This window comes from Trichechus manatus, unplaced genomic scaffold, assembly GCF_000243295.1.
Source record: "Trichechus manatus latirostris isolate Lorelei unplaced genomic scaffold, TriManLat1.0 scaffold00137, whole genome shotgun sequence".
Classification (NCBI taxonomy): Eukaryota; Metazoa; Chordata; class Mammalia; order Sirenia; family Trichechidae; genus Trichechus; species Trichechus manatus.
In genome coordinates, this window is record NW_004444073.1 from 2,205,130 (window position 1) to 2,228,727 (window position 23,598).

General features: G+C 35.9%; 1 protein-coding gene across 2 annotated transcripts in view; it reads right to left on the reverse strand.

The window, feature by feature from the left end:
* Positions 1–3,388: 3,388 nt before the first annotated feature.
* SEPTIN7 (septin 7) overlaps positions 3,389–23,598 on the reverse strand; it is a 100,724-nt gene continuing 80,514 nt past the window's right edge. For both annotated transcript variants that reach the window (XM_004385307.1, XM_004385308.2), the window contains exons 11-14: positions 17,436–17,561; positions 9,173–9,308; positions 5,550–5,689; positions 3,389–4,441 (exon numbers count right to left, since the gene is read on the reverse strand). In XM_004385307.1, the coding sequence (XP_004385364.1) occupies positions 4,402–4,441; positions 5,550–5,689; positions 9,173–9,308; positions 17,436–17,561 (442 nt within the window). In that variant the 3' untranslated portion in view covers positions 3,389–4,401. The remainder of the gene's footprint in view (positions 4,442–5,549; positions 5,690–9,172; positions 9,309–17,435; positions 17,562–23,598) is intronic.

Sequence of the window (23,598 nt, forward strand, 5' to 3'; positions counted from 1 at the left end):
CAAAACCACAATGAGATACCATTTCACTCCCACTAGGACTGAAACCCTGGTGGCAAAGTAGTTAAGAGCTTAGCTACTAACCAAAAGATTGGCAGTTTGAATCCACCAGCTGCTCCTTGGAAATCCTATGGGGCAGTTCTACTGTGTCCTACAGGGTCACCATGAGTCAGAATCGACTTGGTGGCAACTGGTTTTTTGGTAGGATGGCTGAGGAAAAAAAAAAAAACAACAGAAAATAACATATGTTGGCAAGGATGTGGGGGAAACTGGAATCCTTAACCATTGCTGGTAGGAATGTGAAATGGTACAGCCGTTGTGGAAAATGGTGGGGCAGTTCCTAAAAAAAACTAAAAACAGAACAACTGTATGACCCATCAATTCCACTCCTATATACCCAAAAGACTTGAAAAAAGAGACTCAGAGACTTGTACACCAATGTTCATTGCAGCACTATTCACAAGAACCAAAAGGTGGCAACAACCTAAATGCCCGTCAACAGATGAATGGATAAACTGTGGTACATACAATGGAATACAACTCAGCCAGTAGAAGAAACAGTCTTGATACATGCTAAACTATGGATGGAGCTTGAAGACATTATGCTGAGTGAAATAAGTCAATGGCAAAAGGACAAATATTGTACGGACCTCACTCATATAAAAAGACAAGAAACGGCAAATGTAGAGACCAAAGTTTATTAGTGGTTACCAGGGGCAGGACGGAGGGAGGATAGGGGTGGTTCACAGTGATGGAAAAATGGCACTGACTAAGGGTAGAGTTGTATAGCCAATTATTGCAATTGCTGTCAATAAGTTGTACACCTGTAAAAAGTTGAACTGGCAAAAGCTGTGTGATAGAATTTACAACAATCAGAAAAAGAGTAGCTGCTGAGGCGCTTATGTACAACCAAAACCTCATGGGATTTTGTCCCTTGGTTTGGAGGTTTCAGGTTACGGTTTCACCAGACATCCCAGTTAACTGTCCTAATAACGTGTTTAGTGCTTCTTTTCTACCTCCTCGTTCACTGCGTAGCAGCTGGGGTCTTAAAAGCTTGCAAGTGGACATGTGAAGCACAGCAATTGGTCTCTATTCACCTGGAGCAACGGAGGAAGGAGTCAGGAATAGGAGGATATGGAACATGTGATTCATTGCCTCCATGAATAATTGCCTCCTTTGCCATGAGACCAGAAGAACTGGATGGTGCCTGGCTACCATTTCTGAACGTGTTGATGAAAAGATTCTATAGAGGAATCCTGATCAAAAGGCAGGAAATTCAGACCAGAATTTCAGATTCTCATGGACTCCACTCTGGAGCCATGGGGGCTTTATGAAGCCCTAAAACTATTGCCTTGAGATAATCTTTAAACATTAAACCAAAAATATCCCCTTGAAGTCTGCTTAAAACCAAACAACAGTCTAACTTAACTCGTCAAAAATGTCTGCCTTCAGCATTATGCTCTTTTAAGAGCTATCTATATAGGATCAAAGTGACAACAGCAACTTGAAAGATAGAAACCTTAGGGGGCAGTGAGTTTATGTTAATGGAGGAGAAAAAACTCAGAAAAGAGGGTGAGAATAGCTGCATAACTTGAAGTATATAATCAGTGTCACTGAACTGCACATGCAGAAATGGTTGAACTAGTGTTATGTTTTGCTGTATATATTCTCAACAAAATAAAAAAATGATACTGAGATCCTGGGAAATATGGATGGGGCACCGATCACGTCAGCCACAGTAGATTAGTATTGTTATTATAGTTATTCTACTTTTGTAAAAACAAACTGTGCAATAATAGGAAAAAAATGTAACTAATGTCACTACCAATATGTGTAGAAACTGCTGAGTGGGAACCTGTTTTGCTGTGTACACTTTAACCAAAAATACAGTATTATTTATATATACTAAAATAAAAAAGAGCTTCACCAGTTAGGCAGTCTATAAACTTTTTCACTTTGCATTATTCAAATTCAGTAGAATGTTTTTAACTCTCTGAAACCAAACCTTTTTGGCTAGTGGTCTTAATCTCGCTTAACACAAAAACCTGTATAATTACTTCCAGTTATTCCTGAGTATCTGACTCTGGCACTGGAATAGCTGTCATACTTCTGGGTAGGTGCAAGGTATAGAACTGTAAGTTCTATATATATGGGGCATTTACAGTACAGTTCTACCTTAGTAAATACATAGTTCCACTGCAACTCATCGTAAAAGAACACTAGCAGAATGCTGTTCTCCAAAAGCGGAAGGCAATTTAAAGCTAACAAAACTTTTCCAAGACAATTTTTAACTAGTGGTGACTCCTAAACCATGCTTTTAATGCCCCACAGATCTACTTAAAAAAAAAAAAAAAAACACCCTATGGAGCACAGCTCTACTCCATATGGGGTCACCATGAGTCGGAATCAACTCGACGGCAACTAGTAACAACAACATGCTGACATACTGGAATACTGCACAGCAGTAAAAACAATGTACTGCTACACAGAAAATGGATTGATCCCCAAAACTTGATTATTTTGTGAGAAAAAAAGCCTTGACTCAAAAGAGTATATACCGTATGATCCCATTTATATGAAGTTCAAGAACAGGCAAAACTAATTTACAGTGAGAGACCCCAGTAGAGTGGTTATCTTTCGCGAAAGGTGTATTGACTGGGAAGGGCACAGAACATCCTTCTGGGATGTTAGGAATGTTCTAGCTGGGTAGAGTATAAACATGGGTAAAACGTCATTGAGCTGCACACTTATGATCTGTACAGTTGATTGCTGAGTTTTGCCCCAATAAAAATAAAGAAAAGGAAATAAAAGTGCCCTGGGGTAAATTCCTATGTAAAGTCAAGATTCTATAATGTGAATAATCTTCCTAACACATTTTTATATGACTTTAAACAGTTCATGCTCTTAAGTAAACAAAAACATTGGCTAATTGGAATTTTCATTTACTTCTCTCTGATTCAATCATTAACTGAAAAAAGTAAACAGACAGTGTGAAACTTTTTAAGGTGATAAAACTGAGTTGCATTATTATCTGAAAAACTACATCATTAGAGCCTAGTGAAAAGAAATTAGATTACCCTCTTCCCATTTAAAAATTTCAGTTTCCAGGGACCTGAGAATATACCTAATCAAAATGGGTTGGGAATTTTCTCAGAGAATTAAATATATTAGTGAGAGATACTAATGAGCTGAGAGATATTATATGTGTTAAATGAGAAAATGAGCTCATATTCCAAATGAAAACAAACATACAAAACATACGAGTGATACTGTGAGGGAAGCAACAGAAATGGTAAATGGGGGAGGTAAATTCAAGTTGAAAAGTGTCTTCCCAAACATATTACACTACTTGTGTATCAACTGTAGAAAATATTTAAGACCTCACACTCTATTACATCACAACATTGTTTATTATGTGAATTTTTACAATACAAACAAAAAAAATACAGAAATGCAATATATGAATACAGCTAAATGCAGAATGGTGACTTTTTTTCTCTTTAAGAGGCCATGATTCCCATTTCTAGTAAAATAAAGAGACTGCACATAGGTAGAAACAGGTTGGTCGTTAGCTTCACAATTTTGCCTAGAAATGATCTATAAATGCATTTCCCCCCCTGCTACTTACCATAGAGTGTAAAAAGGGAGTTAAAGGAAAGTTTCCTTGTTGGTTCCTACCATATGAAAGATGCTATATTCTATTTTAGCAGGGTCAATATATGGAAAATATCTAAATTAAACGATATTACAAAAATGAAGCAGTAATGAGATTCTGGCTAAAGAGGGTACTAAATGAGAATAATATATATTTAAAGAATCCAAAACAAACAAAAAATGGTTGTTATAAAAAAGCTCTAGGTGCACTGTAAGCATATAGGTTTTTTTTTTTCCATGTGTATTTTTAAACAATGGAAGTGTCAAAAATAGGGTCAACTGTGTTAGACTAAATTACATTATTGTATACACTGCACTGAATGGAACTTTTGTAGTATAATTATCATAAAGTAGCATAGTTTGCATCATATTATGGCAATTTATCCTCAATGAAAACCTTCCAGAGTCCTTTTATTTTGGAATATCCTGTAAACAATCAAACCACCAGAACATGATTGTACAACAGTAAAATGTTCTCTTGCATTAAACTGAAACATCTGTTTAATAAAAAAAAGAAAAAGTAGGAAAGGTACTCAGAGCTGTTACTTTCTAAGTACACAATAACCCTAGCAATTCAAGGCATCTTAATCTCCATCAAGAACAACAACAAAAAAATAATAATTTTTGTCATGCTGTTAAATCCATCATTATGGATAAAACTGGTGCAAATTGGTCAAACGGATCCAAAAAACACTGATGTCCAAGCTGGCGTATTGGCAACTAATACGTAACTGGTGGTCAATAGAGGGTTTAAAAGATCTTCCCTTTCTTCTTGTTCTTTTCCAAAGTTCTAAATGATTAAAGGAAAATAAGATGAGTGACCATGTTATAAAATATTACAGATAATACATGAATAGCTAACTCAACTACACCTGTGTTGGATTTTAAAACATTGTTTTTTTCATTTTAAAAATTACAAGATTTAGAAGTGACTGATGAGGATAATACTTGTCTACAGTAAGTATTTTCCTTAGACAATAAAATACTTGCCAAAACTTTAGGACAAGCAGTAAAAAATATGGCAGAATCTCATTTTTAATATACAAGGACAATTCTTCCCACATGAAACAGCAGCACAATTGAAACAGATCAACTGACACCAACTAGGGTACCCACTTCTCCTACTGCCACTTGTATCCTGAAATGCATTTGCTTTTACAAATATATTTTCCTCTTCTTTGGGGAAAAAGTTAATAGAAGGGCGATATTATAGAACAACTGTCTAATCTTGAAAATGTTTAACAATGAAGGTAAACTATAGAATTCTTAGAGTGACATAGCTTTTCAGTTTTCAGTGGGACTAATGAGTCAGAATTGACTCATGGCAATGAGTTTGGTGGGGTTTTTTTTTTTTTTTAAGAACGAGGAGGGGGAAAAAAAAAACCAAAATACAAATATTGAGTTTTATATAAATTAAGAGGGAGTAACCGATAAGCTATAGTAGAAATTAGATAGTTAAAATTTTGTTTTAAGGATATTATCTTAAGGAAATAATTCAACACAATTAAAACATACCCTAAACGTATAAAAGATCTTTGTAGCAGTGTTCTCTATGCCTGCCCCAGACTGAAAACAACCATTATGTCCAACAATTGGAGGTAGAGAACCAGAAATCAATTATGATAAGACAACTGGGACAATGCTATGAAGCTAAGTTATAATTACGAAGATTATTAACTCATGAAAAATGTTTATAGTGAAAAAATAGTTAAAGTATACAAATTGTATCCATCCATATAAAAAGATTCATCCATGAAAATAACTGTGTTTGGGATGTATGATAATGGGTGATGGTTTTTGTAATTGTTACCGTAAATTTTTTTTTTTTAAAGAATAAACTGGAAAATAATTCTTTAAAACATTAGCTAAAGAATTTCTTAGGGATTTGTATTAGTTACCTCGAAGAGTTCTGTTGTTCTAATATACGTTGTTGAGCTTCCCAGTTTGCTTTCTCATCCTCAAACTGACGGCGTTTTTCCTCTAATTCTTTGTGCTGTGCTTCCAAATTCTTTTTCATTTGCTCATGACGCCGCTGGAGCTAAATCACAAAAGGAAATAGCATGATATATAAAATAAAACCGTTAAAGAAAATCAGGAACAGAAGTATGCTTCATCCAGGCAGGACAGTCATCCTAATGTTAAAAAGTATAAACTTGAGTCCTAGTGTTATAAATTAAGAATACCACCTGGAAAGCACTGTCCAGGATTCCTTCTACGTAGTACCTGCCACCCAAAAGAATAATCTTGGGAAACAGAAAAAAAAAGTGTAACAAACTTAGTTGTGTAGCACTTTATAATGGAGATATATTATCTCTTTTTTTTTTTTTTTTAACTCACAAGCATGCTGGAGGCTGGGCAGGGAAGACATCATTGTTCCCACTGTACAGATGAGGAAACAGTTGCAGAGTTTAAGTGACTTGCCCAAGATCACTAGCAAGTAAGTGGCAGAACCAGGACTTGAACCTAAGTCTCCTAATTCCAAGTTCAGAAAGCTGAGACAGGGTGGAAAAAAAGCAGGTAGTTAAGGACATAAGAGCTCTGAGATCACTAGGTCCACAGATTCTTGTAAAGCAGGGGTTCTCAAATGTTAGTCTTCATACCAATCACCTGGGATGGTTGTTAAAAAAAAATATACAGGATACTGGGCCTCATCCCACACGTACTGAATTAGAATCTCTGGATTTTAAATCTAGTAACCTTCATTTTCAACAAACCCAGTGGTTCTAATGCAGGTGTTCTTCCTATAGTGAGAAACAATGCTGTAAAGGATGCTGGCTGAGATGGGGCAACACTCCTGCAAACGGACTGCAGAAGCAAACAGCTTCAGTCTAGTGGATCATTATGTAAATAATTTCATTTAGGCACAAATCAATCTTTCTGAAGAAAAACTGAAGTGACATCTTTCTGGTGACAGCAAACAGATTACTAAGAAAATATCAGTAAAGAGGAACATAAAAAATATTTTAAAAATGCAAGGGAATCATACACACACCATTCAGAATAGTGGTTACTGCTAGGAAGGAGAGAGAGGGATACAATGAGGGAGAGGCACACAGGGTAGGCTCACAGGTGCTGTCATTCTCTAAAATTATGTACATACACATAATTAATTTTTGTGTTAATTACACGCAAGTAACAGTGCAGGTCACAATTCCTCACACTCGAAGAAACCTTGGAGTCAGACGTGTTTTGAAGTTAAGAATTTTTCAGATTTTAAAAAGGCAATACTATTCAGAAAGGTGTATATATTATATTTCACAAAACACCTCCCAGGCTGTCTCGGGCAGTACCTGTAATCAAAATATTATTATTTTTCAGTAATATGGAAATATTCACATTAAGTGAGATGAAGACTATTAGTGCATGTGAGGTTTTACAGTTTTCAGAGATTTTTAGATTTTGAAATTGTGGATGAAGCATTGTGGGTCTGTCTACTGATTAAGAGCAAATTTAAGACCTCAGACTAACTGGGTTCACATGCTGGCTCTACCACTTACCAGCTATACAGCATCGACCAAGTTATTTTATCCTTCCTCTCATCTAGAAAAGGGAGCTCTACCTCACAGGACTGTGGTGTGAACTAAATGACATAATACATGAAAGATGTTTAGTGCCATGCCTGACACACAGTAAGCACTTACAGCACTTATCAGCTATGCTATTGGTGCTATTGCTATTAAAGCATTTCCCAAGCTGGTATTCCATGGAACACTGTGCTCCCTAACATTAGTATCTATGCCCCAAGCAAATATATCCATAGAAATGAATTTCAGAAAAAAAAAACTGTATTAAGCAAGGTTAAATAGGTTTCTTAACCTATATATTATAAGGAGCTCTGGTGGCGCAGTGGTTAAGGGCTCAGCTACTAACCAAAAAGTTGGCAGTTTGAATCCACCAGCTGCTCCCTGGAAATCCTATGGTGCAGTTCTACTCTGCCCTATAGTGTCGCTATGAGTCAGAATCAACTCGACGGCAACGGGTTTGGTGTTTTTTTTTTTTTTAAATACTGTAATGCTTTCCAAACATTACACCTAGGATGTTGGTAAGGCACAGGGTTCCACTAAACAAGAGGAGCCTGGAACAGTCATGTTTAGTAAGACAAAGCTTAGAGTATTAGGGGGATCCTGGCCCAGATCATTTCATAGGTTCTTTCAATGCTAAGAGTCCATCCTCCAATGAGTTAGTCAGTCAAAACTCTGTTTTTACCATTCTCGGTAATCATGACACTTTGAAAGGTTCTTTGGCACCAGTTTCACAATTATTTGTTTGTAATATTTACTCTTGGGCATAAATATTGTATGTCTTAAAATATGTCTATACCAAAGTTAAGTTAAACTACTTCTAGATTTTCAACGGAATCTAAATGTAGAGATACCTAATACAGTTGACTCTTGATTACTCCTTTTTTTTTCCCCTTCCTTTCTGATACAAATTTTCTAGATTATTTATTATTGATGGGGTAGAGACTCAAATGGATAGATACAATCAACGTCTGAAAAATAAAAAGAATAAATTCCATGTCCCTGTTGGATTAAACCCATGACAAATGTAACAATAGTGAAAGTTTTTACAAGAAATTACAGGAAAGGCTCAGTAATTTATGAGAAATTTGATACGGAATAAAAACGTTTCCTCAAAATTACTGAATATTTTACTTCGTGCATTCTGTCTAATCAATGGATTAGAGTACTCTCAGTTACACATTTAGTTTCAGTGTATTATGCAGTAATTATAGAACCCATGAGACCAACTGTATAGATGTAAAAGAACAGATATGACTCTCCTTTTAATATATCTAGATACAAAGTATTATTTCATTAGTGGAACCACATAAAACACAGGGATTTCACATTACTGTCATCCCACATATTTAAAAATAATTTCTAGCACAATAACAAATCCATGTAGAGAAAACTTTCTCGTCACCTGTTGAAAGAAATATCTCCAAAGCCTTTCTGAACACCAGAGACTAAATGTATGTCTCAACATTTAGAGGGACTTCAAGATAGTAGATGTGTTTGCTAGGATGCTTTGTCACTACCTTGCCCAATGTTATAACACTGGGAATTATTTTGGCACTATACTTTATATAAATAAGTCTGGTTTATTATTATTTATCCTAAGACTAGTTTTTATTTTTATATACATCCTAAACTCTGCTTTTTAGTTTTCTTACACCTCGTATATGGAATAGATTTAATTTTACTTCTCATAACTCAAACTTGCTCATTGTAACTATGACTAATATTATAAGTATTATGACTACTTTATTATGTCTTTCTATCTAGTATCTTGTATCCAAGCACTTACATATTGAAGTATATACTATTCTATTAAAAACATAGCCCTTACTTTTATTTCTCCATTCTACTACATTAGAGTATTATATGCATTTAAAATAATGTATCAAAAGGTTATACTATCTATGAATTTTATTTGAGATAATATTTATTATTTTAAAAAGGAACACTGTGTCTAATATGGGAAGAATTCCAAGAGATGGAAATGTTAGACTGATTACCTCAGCTTCAGAGTCCTTCAATTTCTGAACTTTTTCTTTGACCTTCATTTCAAACACCTGCTCCATCTCCATCTCCATCTTCTTCATCTTGGCTACATGCTCCCTTCTTTCTTCTTCCATTTGTGCCAGAGGGCTCCTGTCATGAATAGTAAAGACAATCATTAGATGTCTGAAACTGAAAACTGTGAAACAGCTGATGAAAATGAGTAATATGCTATATGCCACTCCTAAATTCTCTGCTTTTTCAAAGCAAGTTTCAAAATATCACCAGCTTTGACACCCTCTTATATGACACAGAATACAGATTTTAAGTTTATGTATAAATGGGCTAAAATTTTTGAAACTTTAAAATTTCTAGATATATTTATAACCTAGAACTTCCTTCCATGAGGTTTCATATCTGAACTTGGATTGCTAGGGAATATATAACTATGAAAAAAGATCTAAATGATAAAGGCAACTATTAGTGGGATGTTTCTCTAAATCAAGTGCATGTTAAAATGACATACAAAAGAAACTGTAGAAGGAAAATTGAAAGGAAACATTCCCAAAATGCAGTCAGAATGAAAAATCAGAAGAAAATTACTTAATTTTATACTTTGCTTAAATAGTATTTAATTTTGAGGGAAAAACGGAAATTTAGTTCATGAAGTTAATACATACAGAATATTTTTAGTTCTTCTAAAATTTCAAGTATTACATACAATCTCATCTTCTAAGAAAACTACCTGCACTACAGTTATACTGTTAGTTAATAATAATTCAAATTTATTGTGGAAACTGAATTGATACGCTGGAAAAACTATGAGTCCACATCTAAAGTATTCTGCATTTACACATGCAGAATTATTTCCAGGCCCCTCATGATAACTTTAAGGAGCCCTGGTGGCACAGTGGTTAAAAGTGCTTGCCGGCTAACTGAAAAGTCAGCAGCTCAAACCCACGCACCACTCCACGAGAGAAAGATGTGACAGTCTGCTCCTGTAAAGATTACAGCCTTGGAAACACTATGGGGCAGTTCTACTCTGTCCTATAGGGTCGCTATGAGTCGGAATCGTCTTGATGGCAATAGGTTTGGCTATGATATAACTTAAATGCCCTTGCAAATTCATTCCACTTAAATATTTCATTGTCTTTAAGTTATAAAGATGTTAGCTGATTACAAAACAACACACCAGAGATAATCAGAAGCAAATAAATCTTTTGATAATTATTCATTTTTAAAATGTCAGAAAATAAATACAAGCATAGTTAAATAAAAAATAGTTCACTCCATCGATACTTGACTCCTGGCCAAATAAATGGATATTCAAAGTATTACAAGAAAATGTTCATGCATATCTAAAATGCATTTTTGAAGCCTCTCATCAATCAAAATGACTTTTTAAATCTCTCAATTTTGAATAAGCAGCATATTCTAGTTATCTTTATTAAAGGAAAAGTTAGAAAACTATAGAGCAAAATTGTTCATGCAATGTAGAAAACACAGGAAAAATGACCACTTTTTACTTGTCATCACATTTAGTATTATTTTCTTCCAAGTAAAACTTTTTTTTAATTAGATGCCTGGAAAAGCCATTTAATTTATATCATATCTGCCTGCTTTTTAATGGGAAAACTCTTCACTACACACTTAGATCCTAAAAGCTTATAAATGTGTCTAGGAAATTAAGAGCACTCCAGCCAAAGAAATTAAAAGGCCTAATAAAAGAAAAAAAGTCTATAACATAATTGCAATAAATCCCCAAAGATACAACTTAGATACTATCCAGGGCTCCATTTACAGGGTTAGTTTCCAGAAACTATCACACGACTCACCATTTCATGTGACCTAGTAAGGTTCTACTGTGGTTGTATTACACGACCCACATTTTGAGTGTAATGGAAGACAACCATATTTTATTTAAATTATGTGTGGTCTTTCCTGAAGAACAAATTAAACAAGTACATTTACATACTTTTGCTCAAATGGTTTGGAAACTCACCATGTATACAGACATACAGCAATTTTCATACAAAATTTTCAAAGTAATTTCATTTAAACAAATCTCAAAGACCAATAAAAATTTCCAAAAATGTGGGAGAAAACAGTTGCCAGTGCTTTATTTTGCCAAGTGACAGCATTAAAACTAAACATAAAACAAACCCCAGCTACTATCATTATATTTTGATGAAAGGACATTTGAACAAAGAGTAAAAAACATAACTGAATAATTTTTTTTGAACTTTAGAAATTTTATAAAATTAGCCTTATTTCTCTTTAGTGAAAAGTCTGTCATGTACCAAGGGAGTTCTGAGGATCAGTCTTTGAAAACCTGCATTTCTAATCAGTTATAGGAACGTACTCCATTACCTTGAGTCGATTCCAACTCATCGCAACCCTATAGGACAGAGTAGAACTGCACCATAGGGTTTCCAAGGCTGTAATCTTTACAGAAGCAGACTGTCACATCTTTCTCCCTCGGAATTTGAACTGCCGACCTTTCTGTTAGCAGCCAAGCGCTTTAATCACTGTGCCACCAGGGCTTCTTTATAAGAACTTAGTTACCCATAAAGAAAAGTTTTCCCAAGAATACAGGATGGAGAAGGCTATAGTTAACCGAAAAATAAATTAACTAGCACATGGGAAAGACTTAATAGGAAGGATCTGTCCTAAACTCAGAGCAAGACATCATGGTCATAACTGGTATGATAGACAGCATAGCAACTGACAGCCAAAGACAAACGACAGTTCAGAAAAGAGTCACCAATAAAATATGATTTTTACGTAAAGGGTACAAGTAAGACCTACAGAGGAGGAAACAGATAAAACGGTTAAGAAACAGGTTTAACAAAAAAAGATAGTCCTGTCTGTCTCCAGGGATTACAGTCCTTTCTTTAAGAGATCAACAATCTAGATATGACCACCTCTTCTCCCCTTCCCTTTCTTCCTGTTGAATCTTCTTTGATCTGGGACACGACCTCCCTTTCTGTTGCTACTAACCACCCTCCACTATCCATACAGGAGTGGGCAAGGCACACACTCCCTGAGGATTTAAGAAATACTTGAAATAGATGAATTGATACTTTCTTTGCCAAACACAGGTTAATATCTGAATAGCTGCTAGAGTACGACTTCTCCAGACTCTGGCCTTGAGACAAATTAGTATCTGACAATGAGATAAGCTCAGCTCTTTTTCAGATTTTAACTACCTAATCGAAATCTTGTCTCAAGTCCTTCCAAAATATAATTATTCTGGCACCAGTAACATTTTTAGAAAGGTTCATTTTTAGACATGCAAACCAAATATTTTTATTTTTAATCTGTGGTTCAGGAGACTCTACAGTCCACCCAAAACTATCTTATAAAATAAAAGATAAACTAATCTGCTTTACTATTCAATGTTTAACATTACAATTTTTAGCCTATATTCTAAAACTAAAGTGTACATTGCCATACAAAGGTTAATTTAACTATAAATTTTGAATAGGTGTCTGTGTGTGTGTATATATATATGAGAAACATTGTATAAGGGCAATGAAAAAACACAGCTCCATTAGCAATCAGCAGGTGAATAAATGATCTTACTATCAACAAGATTAATTGCAGGTGGCCAATTTAGAGATCGTAAGTAGGAATTTTTTTAAAAAAGGTGATAAATCACATTTTCAAAAGGTGCCAAAAAGACTGTCTAGCTCAGTGGTCTTCAAACCGGGGTCTATATTAACAAGAAGCATTCAAAGAGTGACCTGAGCATGGGTAGTTCTAAAGGAATCAATTTCCAGATAATCAACTTCCATACAAACTCTTGCCTAATGTGATATGCCTTAAAACATCCAAGTTACAGATAGCCCTTCTCTTACTTTAAAAAAGTCAGACCCATCCCTTCCTCTCACCCATCCCTTACCTGGTACACTGTCCCCAGGTGTGAAAACTTCCAGGTGACAAAAGAGCAGTCTCCTTTAATGATTACTTAAAAGTATCACAGCATAAACCTGTGGAGCATCTGTATCTCCCAGTATTAAACATGTTTTTATTAAGGACAAAGTGTGGTGTCAGGTGTTTAGAAGCCTGGTATTGGAAGACACGTCTGAGTGCTCTGAGTTCAAACATATAGTAGAGTAAGGTGGCTGGAATACTGGAAAAATTTTTTTTTTTTTAATTGTGCTTTAGGTGCGAGTTTACAGCTCAAGTTAATTTCTCATACAAAAATTTATACACATATTGTTTTGTGACATTAGTTGCAATCCCCACAATGTGACACCACACACCCCCTTTCCACCCCGGGTTCCCTGTGTCCATCCAACCAAGTTTCTGTCCTTTCCTGCCTTTTCATCCTGCCTCCAGACAGGAGTCACTCATTTGGTCTTGTGTATCTGATTAAACTAATAAGAAGCACATTCCTCATGTATATTATTTTTTGTTTTATAGTCCTATCTAATCTTTGTCTGTAGAATGCGCTTCAGGAATGGTTTTAGTTCTGGGTTAACACAGCATCTGGGGGCCATAGTTCTGGGAGTTCCTCCAGTCTCTGTCAGACCATTAAGTCTAGTCTTTTTACGTGAATTTGAGTTCTGCTCCGCACTTTTCTCCCACTCTGTCAGGGACTCTCTGTTGTGTCAGGGCAGTCATTGGTGGTAGCTGGGCACCATCTAGTTCTTCTGGTCTCAGGCTGGTGGAGTCTTGGACGTTTAGTCTCTTGGGTTAATATTTTCCTTGTGTCTTTGGTGTTCTTCATTCTCTTTTGCTCCAAGTGGGTTGGGACAAATTGATACATCTTAGATGGCCGCTCACAAGCTTTTAAGATCCCAGATGCCACTCACCAAAGTGGGATGCAGAACATTTTCTTAATAAAACTTTATCAATTGACCTAGATATCCCCCAAAACTATAGTCCCCAAGCCCCAGCCCCAGCCCCAGCTACTCAGTCCCTGGATGTATTCAGGAAACTTAACTTTTGGTTTAGTCCAGTGGTGCTGACTTCCCCTATAGGGTATGTTGTCCTTCCCTTCACTGAAGATGATCCCTGTCTACTATCTAGTTAGTGAATTCCCCTCCTCCTCCCTCCCCACACTCGTAACTATCAAAGAATGTTTTCTTCTTTGTTTAAACCTTTTCCTGACTTCTTATAATAGTGGTCTCATACAGCATAATGTCCTCCAGATTCATCCATGTTATGAGATGTTTTGCAGATTCATCACTGCTCTTTATCATTGTGTAGCGTTCCATTGTGTGTACCATAATTTCCTTATCCATTCGTCTGCTGATGGGCACCTAGGTTGTTTCCATCTTTTTGCTATTGTGAACAATGCTGCAATGAACATGGGTCTGCATATGTCTATTTGTATGATGGCTCTTATTTCTCTAGGATATATTCCAAGGAGTGGGATTGCTGGATTGTATGGTACTTCTATTTCTAGCTTTTTAAGGAAGCACCAAATCAATTTCCAAGGTGGTTGTACCATTTTATACTCCCACCAGCAGTGCATAAGCGTTCTAGTCTCTCCACAATCTCTCCAATATTTATTATTCTGTGTTTTTTGGATTAGTGCCAGCCTTGATGGGGTGAGATGGTATCTCATTGTAGTTTTGATTTGCATTTCTCTAATGGCTAATGATTGTGAGCATTTCCTCATGTGTCTGTTAGCCGGAATATTCACAATTTTTGCTTAACGACTGCTTCTTCCATTCCAGCTCCCTGTAGCCTCAACCCCTCCTCCTAACCCTCAACCATTATCAAAGGATACACTGCTCTGGAGGCAGAGTCCAACGACAGTAATACAAAGAGAACATCAGTAAGAAAGTCTAAACCCATGCTGCTTTTCTTCATATATTTAAAGACATTCTTTTCAGTTATTTGTGTATGTCTCCTTTGTTGTAAAAAGAAGTACCCTTTATCAGTTAAAGCACCGTAAGTTGCTGATACTGAATTTTTTAATTCAGCTGGAATATTTTCTGAGATTGCTAACATATTCAAGACACATTAGATAAAGCCAATGAATAAAACTGCCAAGTGACTTATTTCAGATTTGGTGTGTATTATTCAACAAGTAGTAAAAACCTCATTTATCAAACCATATCAAATATTTATTCCAATTATAGCCATTTACTAATTGGTTTAATCTTCAAAAATGTTTATTTTTCTACTTCCTATTAACAAAACAAAATGATAGCTACTGGGGTAATTTGCTTTTTAGAAATATAAACTTTTCTTTTTTATCACCTGCATAGGCAAAGTTTGACCATGATTCATCTCATTAAGAGATACATTTCCAATAGAATTCTACTTTTTATGTTTTTACCTGGGTTATAGTTTAATTCAAGTAACCCAAATAGTAACATTTTGTATATGCAGAAGAATTTTTTAACAATACTATGAGATTTACTCTTTTTCTCTGAGTTACCTTACTTGCCATTCAACAGCAGTAACATTCTAATAGCGCTAAGTTAAAAACCTTATACTTGAAATATGGGAACAAAGAAACAATTCTCTATGTCCAGGACATGAACAAATTGTTTTAAAAAACAAACATTAAATGCATTTAATGAGAAATACACAGTGCTATTTGCCTTTAACATACTGTAAAATTATCAGTAACTTTAATTGTGTGTATTTTTCTTTTAAACAGTTAAAAAGTCCATAAGCTCATGAAAATGCATTTAAAATGGATTAGGATTGCATGAACAATATTCACTATGATGGGTTCTTACCTTTTTGTGCTAAATATTAAAGCTGTTCAATGCAAATTTTGCTAAAAAGAAATGGTAAAAAGTCTGGCCTGTTTCTCATGAAGTGAGCCTTATCTCAAAAAGGATCTTTTGTGTTTTAAATATTTTTAAAATGGTTGACATATTAACCATATGACTTTCCAAAACAGCTGTAGAAAACTCCTAGAAGTCAGTATTTTGTAATGTATGCACTACTGATCACCTCTATCAGTACCACTTAGGGTGCTTATTAAAAATACCATCCTGCAGGCCCATCCCACATCTACTGTATCAGAATCTCTTGCCAATGAACCTACCTTTGTAACAAGTACCCCCAAGAGATCCTTGAAAACAGAAAACCTAAGAATGTATCAATAAACTCTCTCCAAAAAGCACAACAGTTGGTTAAGAAGAAATTCAAAGAAGAAGGGGTTTAGGATGTATGATCCAGATACCATTAGGAAAAATAAACAGAAAGCTAAATTTAAGGTCAGTTTTAAGAGAACTACTTGCAACTTTGGCAATGAGTATTAATGTTTCGTGTGCTATCTCCTGGAATTTATGTCTCCTGGGAAAACATAACTAAGCAAGAAAAAGGGAACATTCTTCTAGTGCATTATAAACAATGTTGACCAGTATCTTTAAAACTTATTAAACACAGACTACTAGTTTGAGAACTTGTCTTTTTCATTATTTATATGGATGAACCTTGAGGATTCTATCTCTAATAGTAGGTAACACCTAACTACCAATGTGCATTGTTAAAATGGTTTGCCTAATACTTATGATCTTCAACAACCAAAAATAAAGGAAAAACAGGGCACAGACATGGTCACCAAGAACCCTATTAGCTTCCTGACTTGTCTCTTTTCCATGCCCCATCATGAAGCCTCCATAGCTTGAGATACAAGCTTAGCAGGGCACAGCAACCCTTGGTAGTGACACTGCTCTAAAAATCAACAGAAGAAACCTAAACTCCAGCTTACTCCCTGGAAATACACAATGGGAATAGAGAAGGACTACACATAACTGAATTTTATCTTGTTTGGTCCTGTCCCTTATTCCTATATAATTTTTTAGTAAAAACTCTGTTATCAAAATGGTTTATTAAAAAAAATTTCAGAAGAAACAGCTCTATGTTTAGTCTCCTTAAGGACAATGAAATTAAAGGAAAAATACCTTAAAGGTAAACGAGTTAAGAGATCTTGGTATTAACTTCGTTCTTGTCCTTTAAAAAAACTACTTAATAGTTGCAATGCTAAAGGAGCTGTATGATTTCTAATTTAGGATCTATTAAATGTGTGGTGTACAGATTATAAAAATGATGGCAAACGACTAGAAGAGAATGTGTGGCTTTTTTACTTAAGGAACAAGACAATAAAACAACTTCTTCAAATAATTAAACAGTAAAATATAAAACTGCCAAAACAAAGCTCAACAATATAAATTTCTGCTGTTGTACACAAGCAACAAGAGCCAAATTTTCTGAGTAGCCAGAAGGAATCTGATGAAAATAGAACAAAATCATTTACCACATAATAACACCACTTCTGGAGGGGAAAAAATATATACTTACTTTGTAAGCTGCCCTTTATTCTTGTTGTTATCAACTCCATTATAAGTCACAGCTGCCAGTTTTCTGCTTCTGTAGTTCTCATAGTGTACATTATTAGTGACATCTTTCAAGTCCTGCATGTGTGTTCTGTTATAAATAAATATCATGAGTTTACTTCTATTAAAAAAAACAAAATTTTCTGACTTATAACGAGCAAAAGACAATTCCTAAGAAAGACAGTATTTATCTGTTCTCACTTCCACTCAAGGCAGAGCAAGATAAAATGCGCTAATTTTACACCAATGGAAATTTAGGTTTCAAATGAGATTTTAAGAGCCAGTAATCCCTCAATGAGGTTACTGAAGGACGACCTTTCTACAGAACAGTATTTTTAATAGTATATATCTAATTTTACTCGAGAAGGGAATGTAGCTACTATTGAAGCTAATATAACCTATGAGAAATTGCTTTTCTTTTAGCTATAGTAGGAACACTTCAGATCATAGATCAAGTTGGATTCAAACTGGGAAATTTTAATTAAGAGCAAATTTCTGTTTATTCAGACTGTCCAGCGAATGTGGTATTTTGGTTAAATTTCTGCTCACAGTTAGCATTTATATCAGATATAAAATCAATACACATAAGATAATAAGATAAACTATCAGGAACATGATTTCATCATTCCTTAATGATATGGTACAGACAGTAGTTTGTATCATTCAATCCTCCCATTTCTCATCATTCATTCCATTTTGAACTTCCTGCAGCTGCCATCTTTTATCTTTCACTTCCACCATTTTAACAAAACTCCCTTCTAGGACACAAACATAAAGGTGTACTCTCTCTTTTTATTCTTCCTGATCTCCAGAAAACATTTGTATAACTTCACAATCCAGCTTCTTGAAGTCCTCTCTCCCTTTGTGAATAGAATGTGACAGAGTTACTCGAATTTATCTCTTATCTTCTGGCAATTCCATGCAGTTCTGATAGCTTTCTCCCCGCCTTGTCTTAACTCTGTATTCTTTAAGGCTCATCTCCCTTTATACTGTCCGTTGAGGACCTCACACTTCTCTTATGGCCACAACAGTCTTCTGAGGGCCAAACAGTTACATCTAAAGCTCTACCACTCCCCACTTCAGTCACATCACACAGTTCCTTACGCCAAGCATGTCCCCTTGGTTGAGACTGAATGGCTCTTGCTGATTTGTTACTGCCTCTCCAAATTTAAGAGCCCTACCACTTTGGGAGTCCTCTTCCCTGCCTTGAAGCCAAGCCCTCCCAACTTATGACAGTTTTCTCCTTGGTTGTCGCTCATTCTTTTTTGTACCTGTATATGTATATATAGGTGACATACTATCTCTTCAACTATATTGTAAACTCTATGTTATAAGGAACATGTCATTACCTTTCATACTCTTACTAAAGAGAAAAAATAATAGGCCTTTTAAAAAAACAAAAACCTGTATCCATATAAAGCAACGTTTTTATAAATTTAATTACTATATCATATGCTATTATTGTATCATTAAAAAATCATTAAAGAACCTGGGAAAGAGGGCTTAGTGGTAGAAATACAAGATGTGTTAAATGAAAATGTGCTCATTAAGTGCTAAGCTAGTTTTGTTGTCAGATTAATGGAAGATTTTTCTCTTTCACTAAAATAATCTTTACAATTCCTAAATTCTGATTTTTTGATACAAAATCTGTATTTTCATTTAAATATACCTTACTTTATTCTTTTAAGATTCAACCCACTCCTCTACTCTTAAAAAGTCTAATAATTAGTAATATAGTTTTCTTTACAATTTCAGGAATTTATACTTCTTTCCATTTCCCACTGCTAATTTCATAACTCTCCTCTTATTTTCCTTCCCTGTTTGATTTCTGTAGCTCCCATCTCCACACCCTGGAAATATTTCTATCAAGTTTTCATCCTTTTCCACTATTTTCCTAGGTTTGCCTATAGCAGCCAGTTCTCTTAATTAGCTAAGTGGTATTTCTTTGAACTTGCGTCCTTCTTGGAAGCAACCACTATTCCTAACATTCACCTGCAAAAAATGCTAAATACTTGAGATTTATAGACATCTGGCAACTTTGTATTGATACTTTCTTCCTCCAGTTTATTAAATATATCCTATGTACTTTTTCTAACGATGAGTTATAATATACATTTTTCTCATTTCTACTCCAAATTTAAAAGCATAAACAATAAATTGTCTCTAAGCTTTTCATCTTGAAAGTGTAATATTTTTCTTTACAAAGATGCTTTACTTCTTTAAATGTAAAAATTTTAAATGCAAAATTATGATAAGCAAAAAAGTAATACCATCTAGGATAAATGAACATTTATGCTTTAGAAAGGAAAAACAGAGAAACAAATGTGCTACAGTTAATTTAACAAATAAATAAATGTTTCATTAAGTAAAATCACCCAATCATCCCTACACCTCAGGGAGTGGAATCCAATATCCTCACCCTAGCCATTAATAAAGATGTTAAATATGGTCAATCTCAATCTCAAAAATAAACATCATTCAACGACTGCATTTATCCTAATCCAAGTTACAACACCTATCTCCATGAATTTTTTCTTATCTGACCAACTTTATAACAACACCCCTACTCTGAATTCCTTTAATATATTTAAGTATCTGTATCACATCGGCACATATCTGCTTATATATCACATACCTGTTATGGATTGAATTGTGTCCCCCCAAACTATGTGTTGTAAATCCTAACGTCTATGCCTATGGTTATAATCCCATTTGGAAATGGGTTATCTTTAATGAGACAGGATTAGTGTAGGGTATGTCTTGAGTCAATCTCATTTGAGATATAAAAGAGACTGAACAAGCATGAAAGAAGCAGAGATGGGGAAGAGCTATGTCAAGCCACATGAAGATGGCCCAGAAGCAGAGTTCAAAAGAGACAAGGAAATTCCTTCAGAGGCGACAGAGAGAGAAAGCCTTCCGCTAGAGCTGGCACTTTTAATTTGGACTTTGAGTCTCCTAAACTGTAGAAAATGTTTCTTAAGAAAGCCACCCGCATGTGGTACTTCTGTTACAGCAGCACTAGACAGCTAGGACAAAATTTGGTACTGGAAAAGTGGGGTGCTGCTCTAACAGACATTTAAAATGTCGAAGCAGTTTTGGAATTGGGTGATAGGTAGAGGCTGGAAAAGTTTTAAGGTGCCTAATAGTAAAAGCCTAGATTACCTTAAGAGACTGCTGGCAGAATTATGGATGTCAAAGGTAATTCTGGTGAGGGCTCATAAAGAAGTGAGGAGAGCTATAGAGAAAGTCTCTATCATCTTAGAGAATACATATAGCACCACAACAGAATGTTGCTAGAAATGTGGATGTTAAATACACTTCTGTTGAGACTTTAAAAGAAAACGACAAACGTGATTGGACAATGGAAGAAGTGCAATGTTTTTTTAGGCAGTGGCAAAGAACTTGTCTGAATTACGTTCAAATGTTTGGTGAAAGGCAGAACTTGTAAATGATAGACATATATATTTGGCTGACAACATTTCTAAGCAAGATCTTAAAGGGGCACGTGGTTTCTCCTTGTTGCTTACAGTAAAATGAAGAAGAAAGGGATGGACTTAAAAATGAACTGAGCAAAATGAAAACAAAACTTAAAGATTTGGAAAATTCTGTTGTACAAACTAAGGACAGAAGTCCTAGAATTTTCACTGAGGACGGGGCTACACAAACTTTTGTTAAACAGATTAAGCCTGTTACTGATGGATCTAACTAACCACCACAGCAGAAAAGTCATCAGCTTAGACAGACTGAAGGGGACAGAGAGAGAAAGTTGTCTGCCTCTTAGAATTCTACAGGCAGGAAACAGGCCGAAGGAGCTACATCTGCTGTCCTCCAAGAAAAGAAAAGAACCATCCTTGGAGCAGCTCAGTGATCAGCAGAACTGTTGGAAGAAGGAGAAGCAGGGCATTCTTGTTTTCAAATGGTTGGGCCACGGTCTCCTGGATATCAAAGGTTGGGACCACAGCCTCCTAGGTTTCAGATCTCGATCTCTTCCAACTCAGTCCTAGAGTGTGAGTTGCCATGAAGGTGTGCCAGGGGATGAGGCCACTGCCCAAAGCTGAGAGGGTAGGGTTGCCATGCCCGAAGCGCAGAAGAACGGCTGCTGGGCCGAGGAGGTGGGGTCGCCATTCAGATAGACTAGGAGAATGGGGTCACCCAAAGCCAAGGAGCAGGGTTGCTGTACCAGTGGGCCTGGAAGGTGGAGCTGAAGTCCAGGGCTAAGGGCCCTCCATCCGGAATCCAGAGGGCGTGGAAGGGCTGGGACATTGCCCAGATGGTCTAAGAGAGAATTATTTTCAAGTCATGAGAGTTAATGTAAATCGTTCTGTTGGATTTTGGACTTGCTTGGCGCCTGTTCTCCCTTCTTTCCCTCCTATTTCTCCCATTCGTAATAGAAATGTGCCTGTTCTACTATTGTACTTTGGAAGTAGGTAACTGGTATTCTAGATTCCACAGCTTTACAGATGAAGAAGAATTTTGCCCCAGGATGAAATATGCCTAAAGTCTCACCCATATTTGATTTAGATGATTCAGAAGATAAGATTTTGGACTTGGAGTTGATTTAAGACTTCTGGGATGATGTGATGGGGTGAATGTATTTTGCATAAGTTAAGGACATGAATTTTGGGGGCCAAAGGTAGAATGTTATGGATTGAATTGTGTCCCCTTAAAATATGCGTTGTAAATCCTAACTTCTATGCCTATAACCCCATTTGGGAATGGGTTGTCTTTGTTATGTTAATGAGACAGGATTAGATACTGAAGAGATTAAACAAGTATGAGAGAAGTAGAGACAGGGGAAGAGACATGCCAAGCCACATGAAGATCACCCAGGACGAGAAGATCAAAGGAGACAAGGAACTTTCTCCAGAACCAACAGTGCGAGAAAACCTTCTCCTAGAGCTGGCACCCTGAATTTGGACTTCTAGCCTCCTAAACTGTGAGAAAATAAATGTTTGTTTGTTAAAGCCAACCACATGTGGTATTCCTATTATATCAGCCTTAGATAACTAAGACAATACCTTTAGGGTTTGTTATTATTTTCATACATGCATGAGTGTCTTGCTGCTTTGCTATACTAAAGCTCCCTACAAGCATGGTCAATTTGCTCAGTAATGCTTTATACTAGTGTGTCCCACTTACCAACTGTCAGGCTGTGCACCTTCAAACATTCAAAGTCTAGTTTTTGATTCAGTAACTAGTCTTCCCTTCTATATTGTTTTAGGTATGTAAGCAAGTATTGATTATGTATTTAAAAAATACACAATAAACAGTTATGGAGTACTATGTGTCAAACACTGGGCAAGTACCAAAAGAGATTTAAAATTGAGGAAAATAACAAAATCAGAGGAAGACAATGATAACTGTTTAATATTTATTAAGCATTCCCTACATATATATTGTCATAAGAGATGGCGTTATTAGTCCACCTGAAGTCACACTTTAAGAAAGGTAGAGAAAGGAAACGGTTCATAATAGAACCTGTGAAGTGTTACATTCTCAAAAACAAGACAACCCCCCTCTTATATACTTAGCTGTTCTCCCACTGTGTGAGGCCTGGCAACTACAACTGCTGAATCAACCCTATCACTCACTCAGTATAAAAACACTTCGTTGTAAGCTCCTCTGAATAAAGACCAATTACATGCCAATCTCCTCGACTTAATTCAAATTCACTCTCATGTCTAGTGTATTTAGTGAGGTAGCAGTTTGACTCTCTTAAATTTTCCCCCTCACTTGAAATGAAGAGACCTCAACTTAAGATGGCCATCCAGTTGTATATGTGGTGGAGGGCCTGGAGAAGCAAGACAAGAGAGGGGAAAAGTGGGAGAAGGGTGTGAGGTGGGAAAAGGAAGGGATGTTTCTTAACTTGAAAATACTGAGGTTCACTTTGTTCACTGTGTTCCCATACAGAAAAATGCCCCACTCACCAGCTGACAGGCTGTGTACCTTCTAACACGCAGTCTAGCTTTTGGTTCAAAAACAAGCCTTCCCTTCTACGGTTTTTCCAAGCTTTTCACATTAAGCAAGAGGAATAGCCTTCCTTTTCCACTTTCCATACCCGTTTTGGTACAGAACCTTGACACAAAGTATAATGATAAAGTAAGGAGACTCATTTTCCTACATACCCC